The sequence below is a fragment of the Camelus bactrianus genome, chromosome 4, assembly GCF_048773025.1.
Source record: "Camelus bactrianus isolate YW-2024 breed Bactrian camel chromosome 4, ASM4877302v1, whole genome shotgun sequence".
In the NCBI taxonomy this organism is placed as follows: Eukaryota; Metazoa; Chordata; class Mammalia; order Artiodactyla; family Camelidae; genus Camelus; species Camelus bactrianus.
The window spans coordinates 72500544-72520069 of NC_133542.1; the positions used below are offsets into that span (position 1 = coordinate 72500544).

Below are 19526 nucleotides of genomic sequence, written 5' to 3' on the forward strand. Positions count from 1 at the left end.
GCCCAGGTGTGGAGATTTGAGCCTGGGACACCCAGCTAAGAAGAAGGCTTCAAGTGGAGGGACCCGGCGGGGCTGAGTCCCTTCCTGGTACCTGCTATGGGAGGAGCCCTCTGTGCCTCAGCGCCTCCATCTGTGAAATGGGGATTCCTGAACCCACTGCCCAGGGCTGAGTGGCAATTGCTCGAGGAACCAGCCAGTTAGCCCAGTGCCTGGCATGGGGCTGTTGTCCAAGTCCAAGTGGTGGTGAAATGAGGCATTTACCCTGGGTGCTGGGCTGAGACTGCCTCCCTGGGCCTCTGGCCCCTCAAGGTGCCCCAGGGGGAGGGTGGGGAGGCGCACGGAGGCCCAGCCTCTCTTACGACTTCATGCTTGCTGTGGGCACAGTTGGGATGGTGGGTGCCCACACTCCATCTCCTGCCCTCCTCCCCACCCCTCCTCGCCCCTAAGAAACAGCTGACATGTTAGCAAGAGGTCTGTCTTGCTTCCTTTCTGACATCTGACCTCGAATTCCCAAGGCTCTTTCCTTCTGGTGCCCTGAGTGTCCCTTCACCCAGCCTGGCCCCTTAGATTGTTCTCTGATGGGTGGAGGGGGGACAGTGGCTTCTCCACGTGCTCCCTCTGTGTAGGGACCCCAGTCACGGCACCACCAGCCACTTTCCCTGGATGTGGTAGGGGAGAGTGGGGTCTTCACGCAGGCTTCGGGTAGAACAAAACTTTGGGACAGGTGGGGAGTCTTCAGTGAGCCAGTGTCCCTGAGCATCTGGCCTCGTCAGTGACCTCCTTCAAACCCCACATCAGCTCCAGTCTGGGCTGCAAGGGCTTGCAAATCTTCCCCTCTTGGAGCCTCAGTTTCCTCATCTTTAAAATAGGCTTCATCATATACCTTGCTCATAAGGCGTTCCGGGGGGGATCAGGTTTGCTAATTTCCCAGCAGAGAGTGGTCCAGCAGGGGTAACAGCTGGTAGCTGATAATAGCTGATCAATCTCTCTGGCCCTTCTTTGTGCTGGGAGTCCTTGGAGGAGGAATGTATGTCCCAGTGGGATTTGCCAAACTACCCACAGGAGCCAATTTGTGAACTGGTTTAAAAGAACACACTGAGGTCATAATACTGAGGAGCATGCCACTGATTATTTTTTACTTCCAGCCCTGTGTCAAGGATGACTACATCATCCTCTCACTCAGTCCCCACAAGATGGCTGTGATAGCTGCCCCTGTTTATAGAAGAGAATTAGGCTCAGAGGGGGGAAGACACTTGCCTGAAGTTGCACAGCTAGTGAAAGGCAGAACCGGAATTTGGACTGTGAAGCCATGTTGCCATCATCTGGAGGGTCCTGTGCTGGGCACTGGGAATACAGGGTGGACAAGTCCAGGTGGAACCCATCGGGGTGCCCTCTAAGCTTGCTGCACTGCTTCCACATAGTCTACATGGTTCCCTGGGACAGAGGCAGGGGAGCGGGTGTGGGTGCACCGGGGGTGGGGGGGGCGCAGCCTGTAGGAGGAGCCAGCTGCCGGCTGCATATGGTGGCTCTGCCCACCAGCGCCACCAGCCTGCCTGGCTCTGTGGTGCTGGGAGGGGCTCAGTGGAGAAGGTGGGGGAAGTGGGAGTGCCTTGTGCAAGATCGAGGCTTCAGGGAGAGTGTTTGTGTGAGTTTTGTTTTAGTTCCCTGTGTGGAGCCAGAAACTGAGAGGCCAAGTGCCCTATGCACAGTATTTGGGTTAATTCTCACAGTGGCTCTAATTCCCCTGGTACAGATGAGGCTCAGAGAGGTGTAGCTACCTGTCCCATGTCACACAGCTAGTGAGAGGCAGAAGTGGGATGAGCTCATGCCTGTGGTGTCCAGGTCTGCGCTTACGACCCTGTGTGGCACTGTCTCTCTTGGGACAGGTACTCACAGCCTTCTGGAGCGCTGGGCAGTGTCTCCTGGCAGGTGGGTAATCCTGGCATCTCTTACCCTCTCTCGCCTGGTCTGCTACCTCCAGGTACAAAGGCTTCATCAAGGACTGCCCCAGCGGGCAGCTGGATGCAGCAGGCTTCCAGAAGATCTACAAGCAGTTCTTCCCATTCGGAGACCCCACCAAGTTCGCCACATTTGTTTTCAACGTCTTTGATGAAAACAAGGTGAGCTGGGGATGGATGGAGCCTGTGCCAGCCTGAGTCCCCTCCCTCCGGCAGCAGCCTGTGTGGCTCCTGCAGGCACCTGCAGCGTCTCCACACCCACAGTCCCTCTGGAGAAGGCACACACACGTGTGCACTCACAGTCACACATATACACACAAATGCATGCCCATGCAGGCATACCCCCATGTGCAGACACACATAAAGGCACACAAATGCATGCACACATGAACACATGTGCACTCATATTGCACACAGATGCATGCACATGTATACATTGCACAAACTCACACGTGCAAAAGGCATCCACTGAGATACATGTATTCACACACATACCATGCACACAGACATGCGTATCTACACATATGCACGCATATGTAAACCTTGAACTTCTTACAAACACAAAATGCAAATGCCTCCAGTAGTAATAGGATTTATAGTCATAACTGACATTTATTGAACATTTACTATGTCCTAAGTGCTTTATGTGGATTATTTTTAGTGAGGCCTTACAACCAACTACCTGGAAGGGATGCCCTTTAAATACCCGCATTTTGCAGAATGAGGAAACTGAGAATTGTGTTATACATGGATCTTTTGTGCCAGCTTCTTTCACTGAGCACCAGGTTTTCAAGGCTTATCTGTGTTGTCTTTTTAAATTGAAGTATAGTCAGTTACGGTGTTGTGTCAGTTTCTGGTGGACAGCATGACAGTTCCGTCATACGTGTACGTACGTGTATTCCTTTTCATATTCTTTTCCGTTCCAGGTTACTACAAGATACTGAATATAGTTCCCTGTGCTCCACAGTAGAAACTTGCCTATCTATTTTATACATAGTAGTTTATGTCTGCAAATCTTAACTTCCCAGTTTGTTTGTTTGTTTGTTTGTTTGTTTATTTCAGCCTCCCAGTTTATAAGGCTTATCTGTGTTGTAATGTCCCCTGTCCAGCAACGGCTGCCCTGACCGTTGGCATTTCCACTGTTAGGGCGTCTGCAGTCCTCCGGACTCTGTCCCATCCAGCATTTCCCTGCTCCCTCGTGTTCACGTGGACTTGCTGGAATTTGTGTCTACGCTCCATGCTGTTGGGCGTGGACTGTTCTGTTCTGTTCTGTCATACCCTGGCTTTCTCCGCAGGTGTCCCCAGCTGACAGTCACACTACCTGGCCCTGGGGAGGGCTCTGTCCTCTCCGGGCCTCAGTTTCCTTTTTTGGGAAACAAATAGGATTGAACAGTCTAGAGCCCCGCCTTCTTCTAGAGCCCCTGAGCCAGGAGAGAGGGTCATGCGTGCTGGCGGTCCTCTGGCTCTTCCTCCCACCGGATGCGGAGTCAGGCTCTCCCTCTGGCCTCATCCTTCTCCCTGCCCAGCTTGTCCCATTTCTAATCCCCTCTCCCCGTCCCTTCCGGCCCTGGTCCCTCAACCCTTGGCTCCCATGCACTCTGCTTGGTGTCCGCTGGCCAGGGGTATCTGGTATACCTGCACTCCCCATCACCGCTTGCCCAAGGTGTGGCCTGACCAGGTGGCTGGGCACTGACTGAGGCCACCCCCACCCCTCTCTCCTGCAGGACGGGCGGATTGAGTTCTCTGAGTTCATCCAGGCGCTGTCAGTGACCTCGAGGGGAACCCTGGATGAGAAGCTGCGGTGTAAGTCCTGCCCCCTGGGCTCTGCTGGGCAGCCGTTGGATGGTCCCAGGCTGGAGGGAGGCCAAATACCCGGGCCAGGCCATCTTGTCTGTCCAGGGCTTAGAGTAGCACAGATGTCCTGCCCTTTCAGGTCACAGGTGTTTTCTTGGAGGTGACCAGGCAGTGGGGATGAGGCCTCCTTAGGTGGGTGGACAGATGGGGCAGGAGAGAAGGGCAACTTGAGCAAGTGTGGACATGGGACCTCAGGCAGAACAGCGTGGAGTTAAAAGACCCAGTCTTAGTGCTGGATCCACCAGGAGGCTGTTTTGATGGCTGATCTCATTCATTCACTTATTTGCTGGTTCACGCAACAGATACTGACCAAACATGGCCATGTGTCAGTGCTGACCAGGAGACTGGGAATCCACAGGTGCATTGGATAGACGGGCACCTGCTTTCAGTCTGGCATGGGGATGTGATCCCATAAAACCACAAAGATCCTGTAAAACTGCAACCGAGGCAGGAAGAGGGAGATGGAGCCAGCAGGGAAGGAACCAACCCTATTAGGAGTCAGGAGTTTTGCTGTTCCAGGCAGGGGAACAGCATGTGCCAAGGCCCTGAGGAGGGATGAGAGAAGGGTACAGAGAGGAGAGTGTGCACCCCTGCCGGTGCGAGGAAGGGGGTCTGGAGGGAAGACGAAAGCAGCTGGGCCAGAATTCACTTCCCATGGAGACACCTTCACTGCCTTGCATCAACACTGAGAAAACGCTGCAATTTTTTCTCTCTTTTTAGGAATAAAAGAGGATTTTATTTATGCAAAAGCTCCTCCCTGCTCCCCAGGCATATTATTTTATTTTCTAAGTTGACCATAGCAGGCTCTAGCATCATTGTGGAAAGGGAGTGGGCTGAGAGGAGGCAGAGGCTGGGGCGTGGGGAAGGAGCAGGGTGCGGGGGGCTTTGGGCTCCTCCTGAGCTCCCCGTCCTCCGTCAGCTCCAGCCTCTGAGGCCTCAGCTCTTGCAGACCAGTGCCCCCTCATTTTTATAGTCAGGTTTTTCTTCATAACCCTAGCTGAAATGGTGCGTTCGTGTCGTGTGTGTGTGTGTGTGTGTGTGTGTGTGTGTGTATGTGTGTCTTGATGTAACTATTCGTTGATTGGATGAGTCACGGAGCCGTTGGCTGGGCTGCATGTTGGGGTGCAGAGGGGAGTGGGGGGTGGCTGTCTCCCCTGCCCTGGTCCAGGGCTGACTCCACCCTGGCTGGCTGGTCGCAGGGGCCTTCAAGCTCTACGACTTGGACAACGACGGCTACATCACCAGGAACGAGATGCTGGACATCGTGGACGCCATTTACCAGATGGTGGTGAGAGGCCATGACCCATGGGGTGGGGGCGGCCCCAGGGGCGTCACATTTAGTGACTGGGCCTGGCCCGCAGGGAGCACCTCCTGGAGTAAGTTGGCCAGGCGAGGGTCCCTGCCTGGGGTTGGCTGCACATCTGCACCTTGGGGGGCAGGTGAGGGCTGGGGTGAGTGGGATGCTCCCGAGCAGCATTGCAGGTGGTGGGGGTGGGGAGGGGCGTGGACGGGAGAGGTGGTCCTCCTCTGGAACCAGCCCAGGTCCGTGGGGAATACATTGGGGCAAAGAAACTGAAGCTCAGAGTGCCAGGAGCCACCCCCACCTCTTCGTCCCTGGCAGGGGAACACTGTGGAGCTCCCCGAAGAGGAGAACACCCCTGAGAAGAGGGTGGACCGGATCTTCGCCATGATGGACAAGGTGAGACCCCCCGCCATAGGCACCACTGACCACCTACGGGCCTGGCTCAAGGCCGGCGGCATGCCTGGCGTGATGGCCTCTGGTCCTGTCGGCAGCCAGCCCCTTCAAACATCCAGGATTTTAAGTAAGTTTGTCCAACACTTTTTCTTTAACCAACTTAAGATTTGTAAGCTTTTAATTTTTTTTTTGCCATAGACCCCTTTGGCTTTCTGAAGAAGTACTTATGGACTTCTCAGAATAATGGTTTTAAGTGCATCAGATAAAATCCATAGGCTCAAGAAGGAAGCTATTTTGGAATACAGCTATCGAAATATTTTTTAAAAAGAATTTGTGATGTGGTGTTATATGGGCTTCCGTATGAGCACGCTGGATCATGAGAGACAGTGGTGGGTCTGACGCCCCACGATGCTGAAGCCGTGACACACACGTGGGAGGCACGTGTGGTGCCTGCAGCAGCCGTGACGTGCTATGAAAGTGCCGTGCTCCCCACCGGTGACACAGTCACAGGTACCGCTGGTTCTGGGGGGACCGTCACCTAGATTCCGCATGGAAGGAAGAGCTCAGTTTCAGTTAGAAGTTAGTGAAAAGAAAGACCCCCACGTCCCCTGTTTTAGTTCCTAGACCTGCTGAATTCTATCCGCAGACCCCACGTTAATAAAACCTTCTTTATATCAAACTTTGCTTCTAACCTGAAATAACTTTGTTTTAAATGGGAATTCGACACCAGGATGATAAGGAAACCTAGTCTTGTCTTAAAGAAAAGAATACAATGACAGTGACCTTGGGCTTATTATTACATCCTGCCTGGGTGCAGGTGCTGGCCCTGAAAGCTTTGAGCCCGAGACCTTACTTCCTTAGTTAAAAAAAGTGAGATCAGAAAAAAAAAAAAACCCAAAATTTGAAAATAAAGTTTAAAAAAACCCAAAATCTTAAAATAAGTTTTTTTTTAAACCAAAATTTTATAGAGGAGGGTACAGCTCAGTGGTAGAGTGCGTGCTTAGCATCCACAAGGTCCTGGGCTCAATCCCCAGTACCTCCACTACAAAAAAAAAAATAATACTAATTTAAAAAAATACATAAATAAACCTAATTACTGCCCCCCCAAAACAAACAAAAACCCCCAAATTTTAAAATGTTTAAAAAAATTTTTTAATAAAGTTTAAAAAAAACCCAAAAATCTGAAATAGTTTTTAAAAAACCCCAATATTTAAGGTAAAGTTTTTTTTTAAAACCCAAAAATTTTAAATAAATTTATTTTTTTTTAAAGCGAGATCAGCACGTGTCAGAGAGGCAGTAAAGACACGCAGGCTCAGACTGCACTGGCCTCCCAGTGTCCTCAGGGTGTGCAGCCAGGAGCACTAACTTTCTCGCAGGGAGGTTCAATGTGATTAACACCAAGGTGTGAAACCCCGCATTCAGACTTCCCTTATTTTGGGAAGCAAAGCCCACGCTGGAGTCAGACTGGGTATAAAGCTGCTTCCCCAGTTAGCAGCCAGGGGACCCTGCGTCAATGACCGCACCTCAGCATCCCCACGGGTACCGTGGGGAGACAGCACCTCTTCTCAGAGTGTTGTGAAGACCCCAGGAGATGAAGGGTCGCACGGGGCATACACGGACGACCCTGGAGGTGTGCTTGCTGGAACCCGCATCACGCTCTGCCTCTGTGGGTGCAGGACGAGGGGCGGGTGGTCTCCAAGGCCTTTTTCTTTGCTCTCACGGGTTTCCTTGTGAAATATTCCAGGAGAAGGGATTCTGGCCCAACCATTTCCTCCCCCAAGAGATCCCCTAAAATCCCTTTACACGGGCTTCGCTCAGCCTCCTGGCGGGTCTCCCGGCGTCCAGTGTACGCTGCTCCAGGAATGGCTTTGGTGCCCTTCCAAGGCTGGCCCCAGAGAAGTGCTTCAGGCTCTCAGCCCTGTGGGATTAACCACCCTTTATGGGGATGAACCGCAGTGGTGATGGTAATTGTGGAGTTAGGGGCACATCCAGTTTGCCAAGCACTTTATGCGGCTTGAGCTCATGGAGTGCTCACCCCAGTGCCGTGAAGAAGCCGTGCAATTCTCTCCAGTCCCCAGATGGGGAAACAAGGGACCAGAGAGATGGTCTGCATGCCTGAGGTTGCCCAGCCAGGAAGTGCCCAGGTCTGTCTATAGCTGACTTCTCTCACCGTGAGCTGCATTGCCTCCCTCCTGACCTAACTTTGGAAGCTCTCTTGGGACCAGCCCCAGGCTGGGCTTGGGGAGGAACTGTCCAGGGTCCAGGCCGGAGGCCCCTGGCCTAGGAGGCTGGTTGTCCCTTCACCTATAACCTCCTCTGTCTGCTCACAGAACGCCGACGGGAAGCTGACGCTGCAGGAATTCCAGGAAGGCTCCAAGGCGGACCCGTCCATTGTGCAGGCACTGTCCCTCTACGACGGGCTGGTATAGTCCAAGGCCCAGAGCTGGGGTGAGTGGAGGGGAGCCTGGGGCATGGGGCAGGGAGAGGGGGCAAACCAGCCACAGGACTTCTAAGGTTGACAGATAAGTACCTGGGCTTCCTGGGGGCACTTGGGGAATGTAGCTGGTTGGGGAGGCCTAGGAGGCAGGGCCTTCAAATCAGCCAAGGCACCTCTGTTTTTGTCATTATTATATACCCAGATTCAGCCTGAGAGTATACTTGAATAGAAGCTTCCCTGGTTTGAAAACACTCTGAAAATCACAGTTCTCAGCCAGGGCCAGGGGCCTGGGAGGACAGGGGTCTCTCATCCCTCCGTCGGATGGCTGGAGACCTCAGCTCTTGGCTTTCTTGACCAATAGCTCAAACGTGGTTTCTTTTTTTGTCCAGTCAGATTTGCTGTGCCGGATGATAGCGTACCCGCAGAGGCCTCTGTTTGCTGGCAGAGAACTGACCCCCATGGTCCTGCCCGGCTATAAACACCTTTGTATGGGTTTTCTGGTGGACGGCTGATGCACTGTGTTGGTGTAAGCCTAGGACCAGAATTGCTGGGACGTAGAACGTGGGTATATTTAGCTTCATAGATACTACCCGACAGTTCTCCAACGTGGTTGTACCATCTCACACTCCCACTCGTAGTGGGTGAGAGCTCCCATTGCTTCACATCTTTACCAACATGGGATCTACCCTGTCTTCTAAATTTCAGCTTTCAGTTTTGGTGGGTGTGATAGCTTGTTGTAGCTTTAATTTGCATTCCTCTGATGAGCACTGAAGTTGGGCACCTTGTCACACGTGCGGCGCTGTCTTAGTTACCTATTGCTGCGTACTGCAGTGCTGCAAAACAGCAGCGGAAAAGGACAGCCATCGGGAATTTGGGTACAGCTTTGCTGGGCGTCTTTGGCTCAAGGTCTCATGAGGATGCAGCCAAGCTATCAGGACAGTGACCAACCATTCCAGTTTGCCCAGAACTATCCTGAATTTAGTGCTGAAAGTCCCATGTCCCAGGAAATCCCTCAGTCTCAGGTAAACTGCGCTAATTATTAGCGGGCCAGGGCTGCAGTCTCATCTGAAGACTTGGCTGGAGGTAACCCACTTCTAAGCTCATTCATTGGGTTTTGTAGCCTCGCCATGTGACCCTCTGCATAGGGCTACCTAACAACATGGCGACTGGCTTCCCCCAGGGTGAGCTTTCTTTCTGGGAGGGAGGGAGAGACAGAACCCAAGATGAAAGCAGTCTTTTTACAACCTGATCTTGGGAAGCAAGATCTCATCACTTTTATTTCCCAAGAGTGCCTTGGCTACTTTAGACTATTCACATTTCTTTTTGGGGGGGGGGCGTAATTAGGTTGGTTGATTGATTGATTGATTGATTGATTGATTTTTTTAAATGGAGGTACTCGGGATTGAACCCAGGACCTTGTGCATGCTAGGCATGTGCTCTACCACTGAGCTGTATCCTCCTCCTCCTATTTGCATTTCTATATCAGTTTTAGAATCAACTTATAAATGTCTACACACATACAAGCTGGGATTTTGATTGGGATTGAGTTGAATCTACAGTTCAATTTGGGGGCGGGGATTGGCATCTTTATAATGTTGAATCTTCCAATCCATGAAGATGGTATAGCTCTCTGTTTATTTAGGTCTTTAAAATTTTTTTCTCTATCATATTTTTACTATTTTTAGCTAAAAGATCTTTCACATCTTTTAGTAGGCTTATTCCTAGATATTTGTTGTTTTTGATGGCATTTTAAGTCGTAATTTAAAAATGGTATTTTCCATTTGTTTCTGGTTTATAGAAATTCGATTGTTTTTTGTTTATTGATCATATATCCATGGTCCTGCTAACTTCATTTATTAAATCTTTAGAGTCTGCCTTAGATTCTTTTCAATTGTCTGCATTTTATTTCTTCCTTTCCTATCCTTCTGCCTTTTGTTCTTTTTTTTTTTTTCTTGCTTCCTTGCAGAGCCTTGCAATCACATAGGCATAATGAAGGTAAGCATTCTCGTCTCACTCTTGGTCTTGGGGGAAAGCTTTTAATAATTTACTGTTGGTTAGGATGTTTGTATCTTGGTCTTGGGGGAAGGCTTTCAATAACTTACTATTAGGATGTTTGTTATAGGTCTTTTTGTAGATAAATTTTTATCAGATTTAGGAAGTTTTCTTCTTTTTTAGCTTGCTATTTGCTATAGCACTTTTTTTTTAAAAAAAAATTAAGAATGATGTTGAATTTTATCAAATTTTTTTTGCATTTATCAAGATGCTCATATAACTTTTCTCCCTTTTTTGTTGTTAATATGATGACTTACACTGATTGATTTTTGAATGCTAATCCACCTATGATGTGTTTTTATGTACTATCAGATTTGATTTGCTGACATTTTATTTAGGAGGCCTGTTTTGAAGCTTCTAATATTATTATTTTGCATGAGAAATCCTTTTTCATTGAGGAGATATTAGATAATATATTTGAAAAGAACACCTCAATAAAAAAGTTCATTTGGAAAAAACCTTCATATACAACCCAGATATAACCACTGTGAACATTTTGTGTCTACAGTGATTCAAAAAGAATTGAACACTTCCAAACACTTAATACTCAGTAACTAGGTCACATAGGAACATATAATCAAACCAATTTGTAAAGGAAATGTGACAGTTATTTCTATAATCTTGGAAATGCTCAGTGTGCAGCTCTGGGCCCCCTGGTACATTCTGATCTGTTGTCTAATTTTTCAGAGTCCCCTTTTGTGAATTACCACCAGTGGCCTCATTGGCAACTGTCACATGACAGCTGCTCTGTTTCCTCTAGGCCATAGAAAATTGGTACAAACATAGGTTCTTGATGTATCCCCTCCAAGAAAAAGTTGTGCAGTATAATTAATTTCTTAAAAATGTGTGGTTATGTTTGAATTACCCTCTTTGTTTCTGTCTCACAGCTTTCTATGAAGATACATGTGTATATATTTCCTCAGCAACAATGAGTTCATAACCATACGTTGTTGACTTTTTTCTTAATGAACAGCTTATAGGAAACATTTATTTTTTTTTTTCTTTTGGAGACTCAACACTAAGAAAAGAGATTTTTAATGTGTTTTACCCAATTTGGCTTAAAGTTCATATCCTGTTGTGTCCACGTCAGTTTTCCTTAATACAATTTATGTGGACATATATCTTACCCTCACCAGAAACGTGATGGCCAAGAAGGTGTAGTTTTATTTCCACGACAAGATTTTCAGGATGACAAGAGCCACTTTTCTATAGCTTGTACCAAAAATTGCCCTCCCCTTTTCTTGGGCCTTCTTATTAGAGCCTGCCTGATAGTAATTATATCCAGTTTGTGTTCTGTCATTTTTGTGAATTATCTGCCTTCTCAGATTCCTGATGTATCATAATTCTTAGATAAATTACTGTTAGATAATTCACTGGGTTCGTCAGGAACTGAGATCATGCATATTTTTTGCATCACTAAATTTTTGTTAGAGACCATCATTTTTAATAGCTGCATAGTATTCCATTTATGGCTGGGCCATAATTTAACCAGTCTTGTGGTGTGGGACATTTAGATTGTCGGGAATTTAGGGGTGGATTAAAACAATTTTAATTATGGAAATATTCTCATGCAAGAGTAGACAGAATGTGTAACTCCATGTACCCATCACCTAGCTTCACACTCACCGATTCACGGCAATCTTGTACCATTTTTACCCTCCCACCCCCGACCTCCCCCTCCACACACAGTGGGTTATTTTGAGGCAAATTCAAGGCATCATATCATTTCATACATAAATATTTCAAAATGTATCTCTATAAGAAATGATTCTTTAAAAATTCCATGATACAAAAAAAAATTCCTTAATATGCTCCTATTTGCACTTGATATTTCAGTTTCCCCATTGTCTGTTTTTTTCACTTTGTTTATTGGAATCAGAATCTGTATAATGTCCACAGATGGCAACTGGTTGATAGGTCTTATAAGTTTATTTGAATCTGTAAGTTTTCCCCCTTTCCTTTCCTTCTTGCTGTTTGTTCAAAAGCACATTCAATAGAGTTCCCTGCAGTCTGGAGTTTGCTGAATGTGCCCCAGGGTGACGTTAACAGGTTCTTCTGTCCCCTGTTCTTCCTGGAAATGGCAGTTAGAGCTGCAGGCTGGCTTGGCATTGGGTTTGGTCCACTTTGGGCGAGAACATCTCCTGAGTGGGGTTGTGGGTATCCACCAGGTGCACATGACATCAGTGATGTCAGCAGCCATTGATGATTTGGTGCCTTGACCCATTCATCCATTAGGTGGTGCAAAATGGTGATATTCTGCAATGGTCTTCCCTTCATGGTTGGCTGGGTTACGTCCACCAAGGGAAACTGCTCCTCATCAACTTGTTGGTTACTCTGAGGCTTAGTTGTGAAGGGGTGGACCCTTGATTCTTGATCAGTTGTTGTTGGGTTTTTTTTTGGCAGGAGGGAGGTAATTAGGTTTATTTATTTGTTTGGTTTTTCAGTGGAGGTGCTGGGGATTGAACCCAGGACCTCATGTATGCTAAGCGTACGCTCTACCACTTGAGCTATACCCTGCCCCCTTGATCAGTTTTCAAAATGAGTTGGATTTCTAACATCCTTTAGAGGTGAAGTTTTAAAAAATATATGTCATTATCAATTTATGGATTTAAATGCGTTTGATGAGTTTCATCATGTTTGCAGTTTTCACCGGCAGACACAATACTGCAGATCACAAAAGTTCACAGATTGCCATGGAAGGCAAGGAATGTGACTGGAGACTCAACCGAACCTCCTGGGGCTGGCAGGGGGACCTGGCAGGCTGAGAGGACCCAAGCCTCTCCCTTGGGTGCTCTGGCCTCTCTTTCCCTTGGCAACTGCACCACAATGGCCACCCCAGCTCTGGTCCTACGGGGCCCTCCTTCTCCCCCAGGGCCCTCCACATAGCTTCTGGTTAGTCCAGACAGTATTATTAAGTCATTGCACACAAAGCAGGAAAATGGCCCCCTTTCGATCCAACACCTACCCTGTCCAGTGGGGAGCAGGACATTGGATTGAAACACAGGAATGGAGCAGTTTATGGGAAGGATCTGGGGGTGGCGCAGACAGTAACAGAGATGACCGTCCCCAGTGCTGCTGCTTTAAAAAAATTTACTGAGGTGAAATTCACATAACATAAAATTAACCATTTTGAAGTGAACAGTTCACTGGCATTTAGTGCATTCAGTGTTGTGCAACCATCACCTCTGTCTAGTTCTAGAACTTTGGCCTCACTCCAAGATAAAACTCCATAACTGTTTAGGAGTTTCTTCCCCTCCCCCACTTCATTCTTACCAAGCCTCTGGCAACCATCATTTACTTTCTGTCTCTGATCTGGATGTTTTATATAAATAGAATCATATAATATGTGGCCTTTTATGTTTGACTCCTTTCACTTAGCATCAGGTTATCAAGTTTCACTCGTGTTATGGTGTGTAGCAATACTTCGTTCCTTTTCAGGGCTGTATAGTATTCCACTGTGTGGCTAAATCACCTTTTGTTTATCCATTCATCCATTGATGGACATCTGAGTTGTATCCACCTTTGGGCAATTATGAATAATGATACCATGAACATCAGTGTATATGGATTTGAGTACCTGTTTTCAATTTTGGGGGGATATACCTAGGGGTTGGATTGCTGAGTCATATAGTAACCGTGTTTAAATTTTTGAGGAACTGCCAAACTGTTTACCATAGCAGCTGCACCATTTTACATTCCCACTAGCAACGGTTGAGGGTTCCAGTTTCTCCACATTCTCATCAACACTTGTTATTTTCTGGTTTTATCCTAATGGATGTGAAGTAGTGTCTCGTTGTGGTTTGATTTGTGTTTCCCTGGTGACGAATTCTGTTGAGCATCTTTTCATGTGCTTATTGGCCACACTGTTCTTAATGATTGCAAACTAGTTTACCCTATGGCCCTGCCCTCATTTATCTAGGCCATCCCCAGAGAGTGGACACTGAGTTGCTCCCTCCGTTTTAATTTTGCTCTTACAGGTGATCCTGTAGTAAACATCTAATTGATTCCTTAGGGACAAATACTAAGCACCAAGTGTGTGGGTGAGAGGATGTGCCCCTTTCTAGGACTGGTGACATGTCATGCCACCTTGTCCCCTAATTGACTCTTGCCAGCTCTGTCCCCCTGGCAGCCAACTCTGAACCCGCCACACCTCCTTGTGTCTTCCAGATGCCCGGGTACCACTCACCTCCTCCCGTGCCATGAGGCCACCTCAGCCCCAACCTCACTCTCCCGTGTCCACCCAGCCTCTCTCCGCATCCACCCCCAGCCGGGCTGCCCTGGAACCGCGAGGCCCGGCTCGCCTCTGCCCTGCCCCACACCCACCCGCCGCCTGAAGCCACCGGCGCCAATTGCCAACAACCTCTGCTTGTCTGGAAAACAGCAGCACGGATGGGAAAAGGCTCCAGCCCTCTGCAGAACCAAGGACTCGGCTGCTTCGCAGGCAGCCCCTCGGTCCCTCCTGCTCTTCTGCGTGTGTGCTTATTTTTTTTTTTTATTTCAAACAGACATTGAAAAAGAAAAAAAAAAAAAAACTACCTTCTGTCCTAGAAGAATCAGACTGACCACAGGGAGAAGGCCTGGGGGATGTCAGAGAACTCTGCCTCCCGCCTCCTCCTTCGAAGCCGGAGAGGCCGCGGAGTCCCGCGGGGGCGGGGCGGGGGCTCGGTGGGCGGGGCCCCGCCTGCCTAACGCGATTGGTCGTCCCATCCTCCAGCTGCAAAACCACCTGCGTGGCTAGGATGACTGATTACGATGATGATTTTTCTGTGATAACAGTATTGTGCTTTTCGTGGGGAAAGTGAGGTTTTTTTTTATACATATATAATTGATATCTTTTATTTATTGGTTGTTAACTGTTGCTGCTGCCTCATGTGTCCAACGCTCCCAGGGATGCGGGGCCCACCGTTTACACGTGCACGCCCTTGACCCCCTGCTCAGCGCTCTTGGGAGGATGGTGGCCTGCAGCGGCCGAGAAGCCAAAAAGTTCTTTTTTTAGCTTTGGTTCAGATACCGTGCTCGATGTTTGGAGCAGGGAAAGGTGGGTTTCTTAAATGGCAAATGCACTGTTCCCTCTGGCCCGAATGCCTCCTTCTGGGATCTCTTTTTCTCTGCTTCCTGTTCACCTATCTCTCTGTCCCGTGTCCTCCTCTGGGTCCGGAACATCTTTTCTGAGGACAAACAAGGGACATCTTTCGGTTTCTCAGCTCCTGCTTTAGTGTGTGCAGCGGCGTGGGGAATGTCGAGGCTTATGCTGAGACTGGGAGCTGGGAGGAGGGGGACTGAGTCCCTAAGGAGAGAGTGAAAAGGGCGTGAGCAGGTGTAAAGGCTGCTTCTCCCTCCTCGGTGGCTGGTGAAAATAGTCGCTCATTTTGCCTTCCCGCCTTCCTGCCTGCCTCGGCCCCCGCCCCGCCCCCTCGGGACAATATCCTTCCTCCCTTCCTTCTTTTAGCTCAAAAGCCAGGAGGGATGGGGGAGAGAAGGGCTGCACACAACCCCATTCAGGTAGCTTCTTGGGCCATGTTGCTCACTGGAAGGTTCTAGCTCTGCCTGCCACTGAGACGGGGCAGCCTCAAACTGTCACCATAAAAGTCAGACAACCTTGGACCAGAGGCCGGGAGCCCGAGGCTGGCCCTGGCTCTGTGATTGTGGGCAACCCCCTGCCCTGTCTGGGCCCCAGCTCCCCCGGCTGCAGAGCCAGGAGGCCTGGGCTGTTGGATCTGAAGACTCTTCCATGCTGTTGCTAATTCTGAGCTGGGGTTTCCTGCAGTTGGTGATTCTGCGGTCTGTGGCTAAGTTTCCAGACCCCAGCAGACACAGGGACTGTCTGAGTCACTCTCTTGTCTCTTGGCACAAATCTTCAGGGACACCGCAGCCAGTGGTTGTGGTGTGTGGGGTCAGGTGACACACCTTGTCCCTCCCCACGTGCTTCCTGGTTCGTCCTGGACTCTTGAGCTATCCTTTTGGCCAGAACCCATCCTAACCCAGGGAAGGCTTATGGGGTGAGAAGCAGCCTCCCAGACTGTTCAGGGCCAGACTGGAGTCGAGAATCCCTGCTGCTTCTTTGCAAAGTCGGCAGACTGTCTCTCCCTGCTCATCCCGGCCCCAGGAGAGGAGGAGCTGGCCCTCAGCTCCCACTTTGAATTGTCCTTGATCTCTACTTTGCACGTTCCCAGGAGACCAGAGCTTCTTCTGCTCATTAACCCTCAACCAGCAGACCTTCTGCCAGACTGCCGTCTGCCCGTGTGGGGCTGGCATGTCCACTCCTGCAGGCTGGACTGCTCAGCCAGCCCCCGCCTCTCCCTTCTTGTGTTCACAGACCCTTTGGCTGCACTCTGTCTCCCCTGGAAGCCCCCTTGATCCTATGGGGTTGGGAGCAGCAGTGCCATTTTTACAGGTGACTTTGAAGCCTGGCTTCTTGGGGCCCCTACGGTCATCTTCCTGCTCAGATCCCTGGCCAAGGAGGCCCAGGAATCACCACCAAATCCTGCAGTTCCTGAGCCTGGCTCTGACCTAGGATCCCCAGGCAGGAGAGGAACTTGGTGGCTTGGGGCTGGAGGGGAGGAGAGTGGGGTCTATCCCCAGGTCCAATCCCTTCTCTGGCCCCCGCCTGAGCCTTGATTTGCCTTTCTGGGCCAGCGGGCAGGAGCTGTTGTGCAGCCTGCCCTGGAGGCATCAGAACAAAGGGCTTGTGGCTGAGGATGATCCAGAGTGAAGCACGTGGGCCCTCCAGCTGAGGTCTGGATCCCCAGGCATCTAGGGAGCTGTGCTCAGAGCCTTCCCCCAACCTTCTCGCCTTTTGGCCTTTTGCTTTAGAGCCGCAGGTGTGACTGCCGGCCTTAGCAGGCAGTACCTTGGACCCATGCCCGGAGACGGTCCAGAGCTGCCGGAAGGGCCACCCTTCTTGGCAGGGTGCTGGACACTAGCCATTTTTGCCCGAGGTTGCTGGTGGGGACAGTTCCATCCCCTCCTGTCACCAGGCCTCCAGCTGCAGCCCCCTCGGAGCCCTCAGCAGCCTGCAGGCCTCTCTCCCCAGCACCGTTTCCTGCCCCAGGCTCAGCTCCATCAGCTGCTGCTCTCCGGGGCTTCCAGACCAGCCAGAAGCCAGGCTCTTAGTCCCTCTGCTGACCCTCGTTCCCCCTCCCAGGAACAGGGACCAGCCTCGGGCAGCCCTTCTGCAGCAGCCCTGGCCTCTTCCTCCCAGCATCCACTCCCAACTCTGTGTTGATGGTATGTAGGAGAATGTCATGAGTTCCCAGTATTTAACCAGGCAATGTTTAGCATAGGTCAAGGCAAGCGTGAATGTCCTCCTCTTGCCCTGAAATGGTTTTCATTTTGACAGCCCACTTTCAAGACAACAGCTGCACCTGGGCTTTCAAGAACATTGTCTCTTTTCTGGGAGGTTGGGGAAGGGTGGGGTTCCAGAGCCCCCTGGGACGAGGCAGCCTCTGCTCTGGAGAAAGCCCCATTGCTCGCCTAGTGGAAAACTTCGCCTAGTGGAAAACTTCGCTGTTCCCTAGTGGTTTCAGCTTCTAAGGGATCGAAGGGAACGTGGGAGCGCCTCCTGGTGGTGATGATCTGTAAAGGCATTTGGGGGCTCTGACCAGCCAAACGACCCGAACTGCAGACGGGGAGGTGTGGAAGGGGCTCTGATCTCACCCAGGCCCTGGGCTTCCAGCCCCACCTTATTGGCAGCATGTGTCCCAGACGCCCCTCTTCTAGGTCTACCCCAGGGATAGCAAATGAATTAGCATAAGGGCACTGTGATGGGAAGTCTTGCCCCCTCCTTTTTTAATATCTGCGGAATAAACCCAATGGTTGATTTTTGAATGAATAAAAGGCTTTTGTTGAATAAACAGCTGGTCCCATCTTCTGTCTTGGCATCTAGGCATCTCAGGCTTTGTCTGCTCCCCATGACTGGGACAAAAGCAGAATCCTTCCCCCAACTCCCACCCCCGCCCCCCACCCTCCAGGCTGTACATTTCCATTTTCCCTGTGTCTTCGAAGTTGATCCATGACCCCGGAGAAGACCACAGGCTCCCAGTCTGACTTAGTGACCAGCTGTCTCCAGGACTCTAGGCAAGTCACTTCTGCTCATTGGGACTCAGTTTCTCCATCCGTCCAATGGGAGAGAGTCTCTCCTCAGCCCACCTGACGGCCATCGTGGGGAGCAGCTATGAGAAGAGTCATCAGAGCCCTTGGCCAAGGTGAGAGGCCAGTGTGCCATCTGAATTCTCATGGTGCCTCCCCCCAGAGCCTGCAGCTTTGGAAAGGAATTTGGGCAACTCTTGGCAAAAAAAAAAAAAGCAATGTTTCCTGGTTGGTGGTTTTCTTTGTTTGCCCCTCTGAGCCTCTTTTGGGGGTGCCGACCTGTCTGCATCTGCTGGTGTGTGTTTCTGGGGAAGGGGCAGGCCCTTGCCCTGGGGGTGTGGGCAGGGCAGGGCGAGGCCCTGGGGTGGACGGGGCCACATAGCATGGCCAGGCCTCTTCTCGTGCTCCCGTTGTATGTTGTCCATGTCTCGCCAATTAAACACGCTTCCAGACTTGTCTTTGCCTCCCTTGTGTGGACCTGTTGCTTTGTCTGTTTCTGTTCTTTTTTTGTTTCATGTTAGGTTTCTTCTTTCTCCTGTCAGACCCTTTCTCTGGCTTGGGGTGTTGTCTGCCCAGTTTCCCCAAGAGAAAGACTGTGTGGGGTGAGAACCTTGGGCATCATGATTAAATCAGAACATTTCAAGGAGTGTTTCTGTGAAGCCAAGGATTCAGCTGCGTGAGCCCCAGACCCACCCCACGTATCACTCCCAGCATTTCCATTCCCGCCGTGTCATCTCTTGGGGGGGGTCTCTAAAGGGTTCCTCAAAAGGTTTAAGCATGTCTCAAAACATTGACCAAGGCTAGTGGTTCCCAGAGTGGAGTGTTGGCAGAATCACCTGGAGGTTTGTTAAAATGCAGCAGGCCATCCTCACTTTGAAAGTTTCTGATTAGCTAGATTTGGGCTGGGGCCTAAGGAGGTGCATTTCTAACCAGTTCCCAGGCCATGCTGATGCTGCTGGTCTGGGACCCCACTTCTTCGGGAACCCCTGGGGAGCTGTGGGCACTGCAGGATGCCCCAGTGGGTTCTAAGGAGTCCAGCCTCCACTTCCCGGGGATTCAGGCTAATTATTCACCCGCGTGTAACTTGCACCGTCAGGCACTGAGGGCCCAGAGACTCATCGCTCACTGAGTGGAGGGGTGTTTCAGGAGGGGAGGTGGGCAGATGAGTAGCTTCTGTGGGGGAGGGTCTCAGGAAAGGCACCTCATGTTCTGGTGGTTGCCATGGCTGCCGTCTGCTGTGGTTCCCCTCAGCCTGGAACCTGGGGTCCTGGAGGGGCCTCCTCTTTCCCCTCTAGTTAAAGTAACCAAGTGTTTGCTCAATACACATGGCGTGGACTCTCCTCCAGCTGGGTGTTTTGGGAAGAGGGGGATCAGAGGAGGTGACAGTCTTTGCCACCTGGAGCTCCCCAAGGAAACGTGAATTAGGAGACCAATAGAAGGC

The 19526-nt window shown here is 50.2% G+C and overlaps 1 protein-coding gene across 2 annotated transcripts in view; it reads left to right on the forward strand.

Annotated features, from left to right (window-relative positions):
- Positions 1–17850, forward strand: part of NCS1 (neuronal calcium sensor 1) — a 50901-nt gene extending 33051 nt beyond the window's left edge. For both annotated transcript variants that reach the window (XM_074362393.1, XM_045506840.2), the window contains exons 3-8: positions 1982–2120; positions 3683–3761; positions 5012–5100; positions 5434–5511; positions 7839–7956; positions 14165–17850. In XM_074362393.1, coding sequence (XP_074218494.1) covers positions 1982–2120; positions 3683–3761; positions 5012–5100; positions 5434–5511; positions 7839–7937 — 484 coding nt within the window. In that variant the 3' untranslated portion in view covers positions 7938–7956; positions 14165–17850. The remainder of the gene's footprint in view (positions 1–1981; positions 2121–3682; positions 3762–5011; positions 5101–5433; positions 5512–7838; positions 7957–14164) is intronic.
- Positions 17851–19526: the final 1676 nt, after the last annotated feature.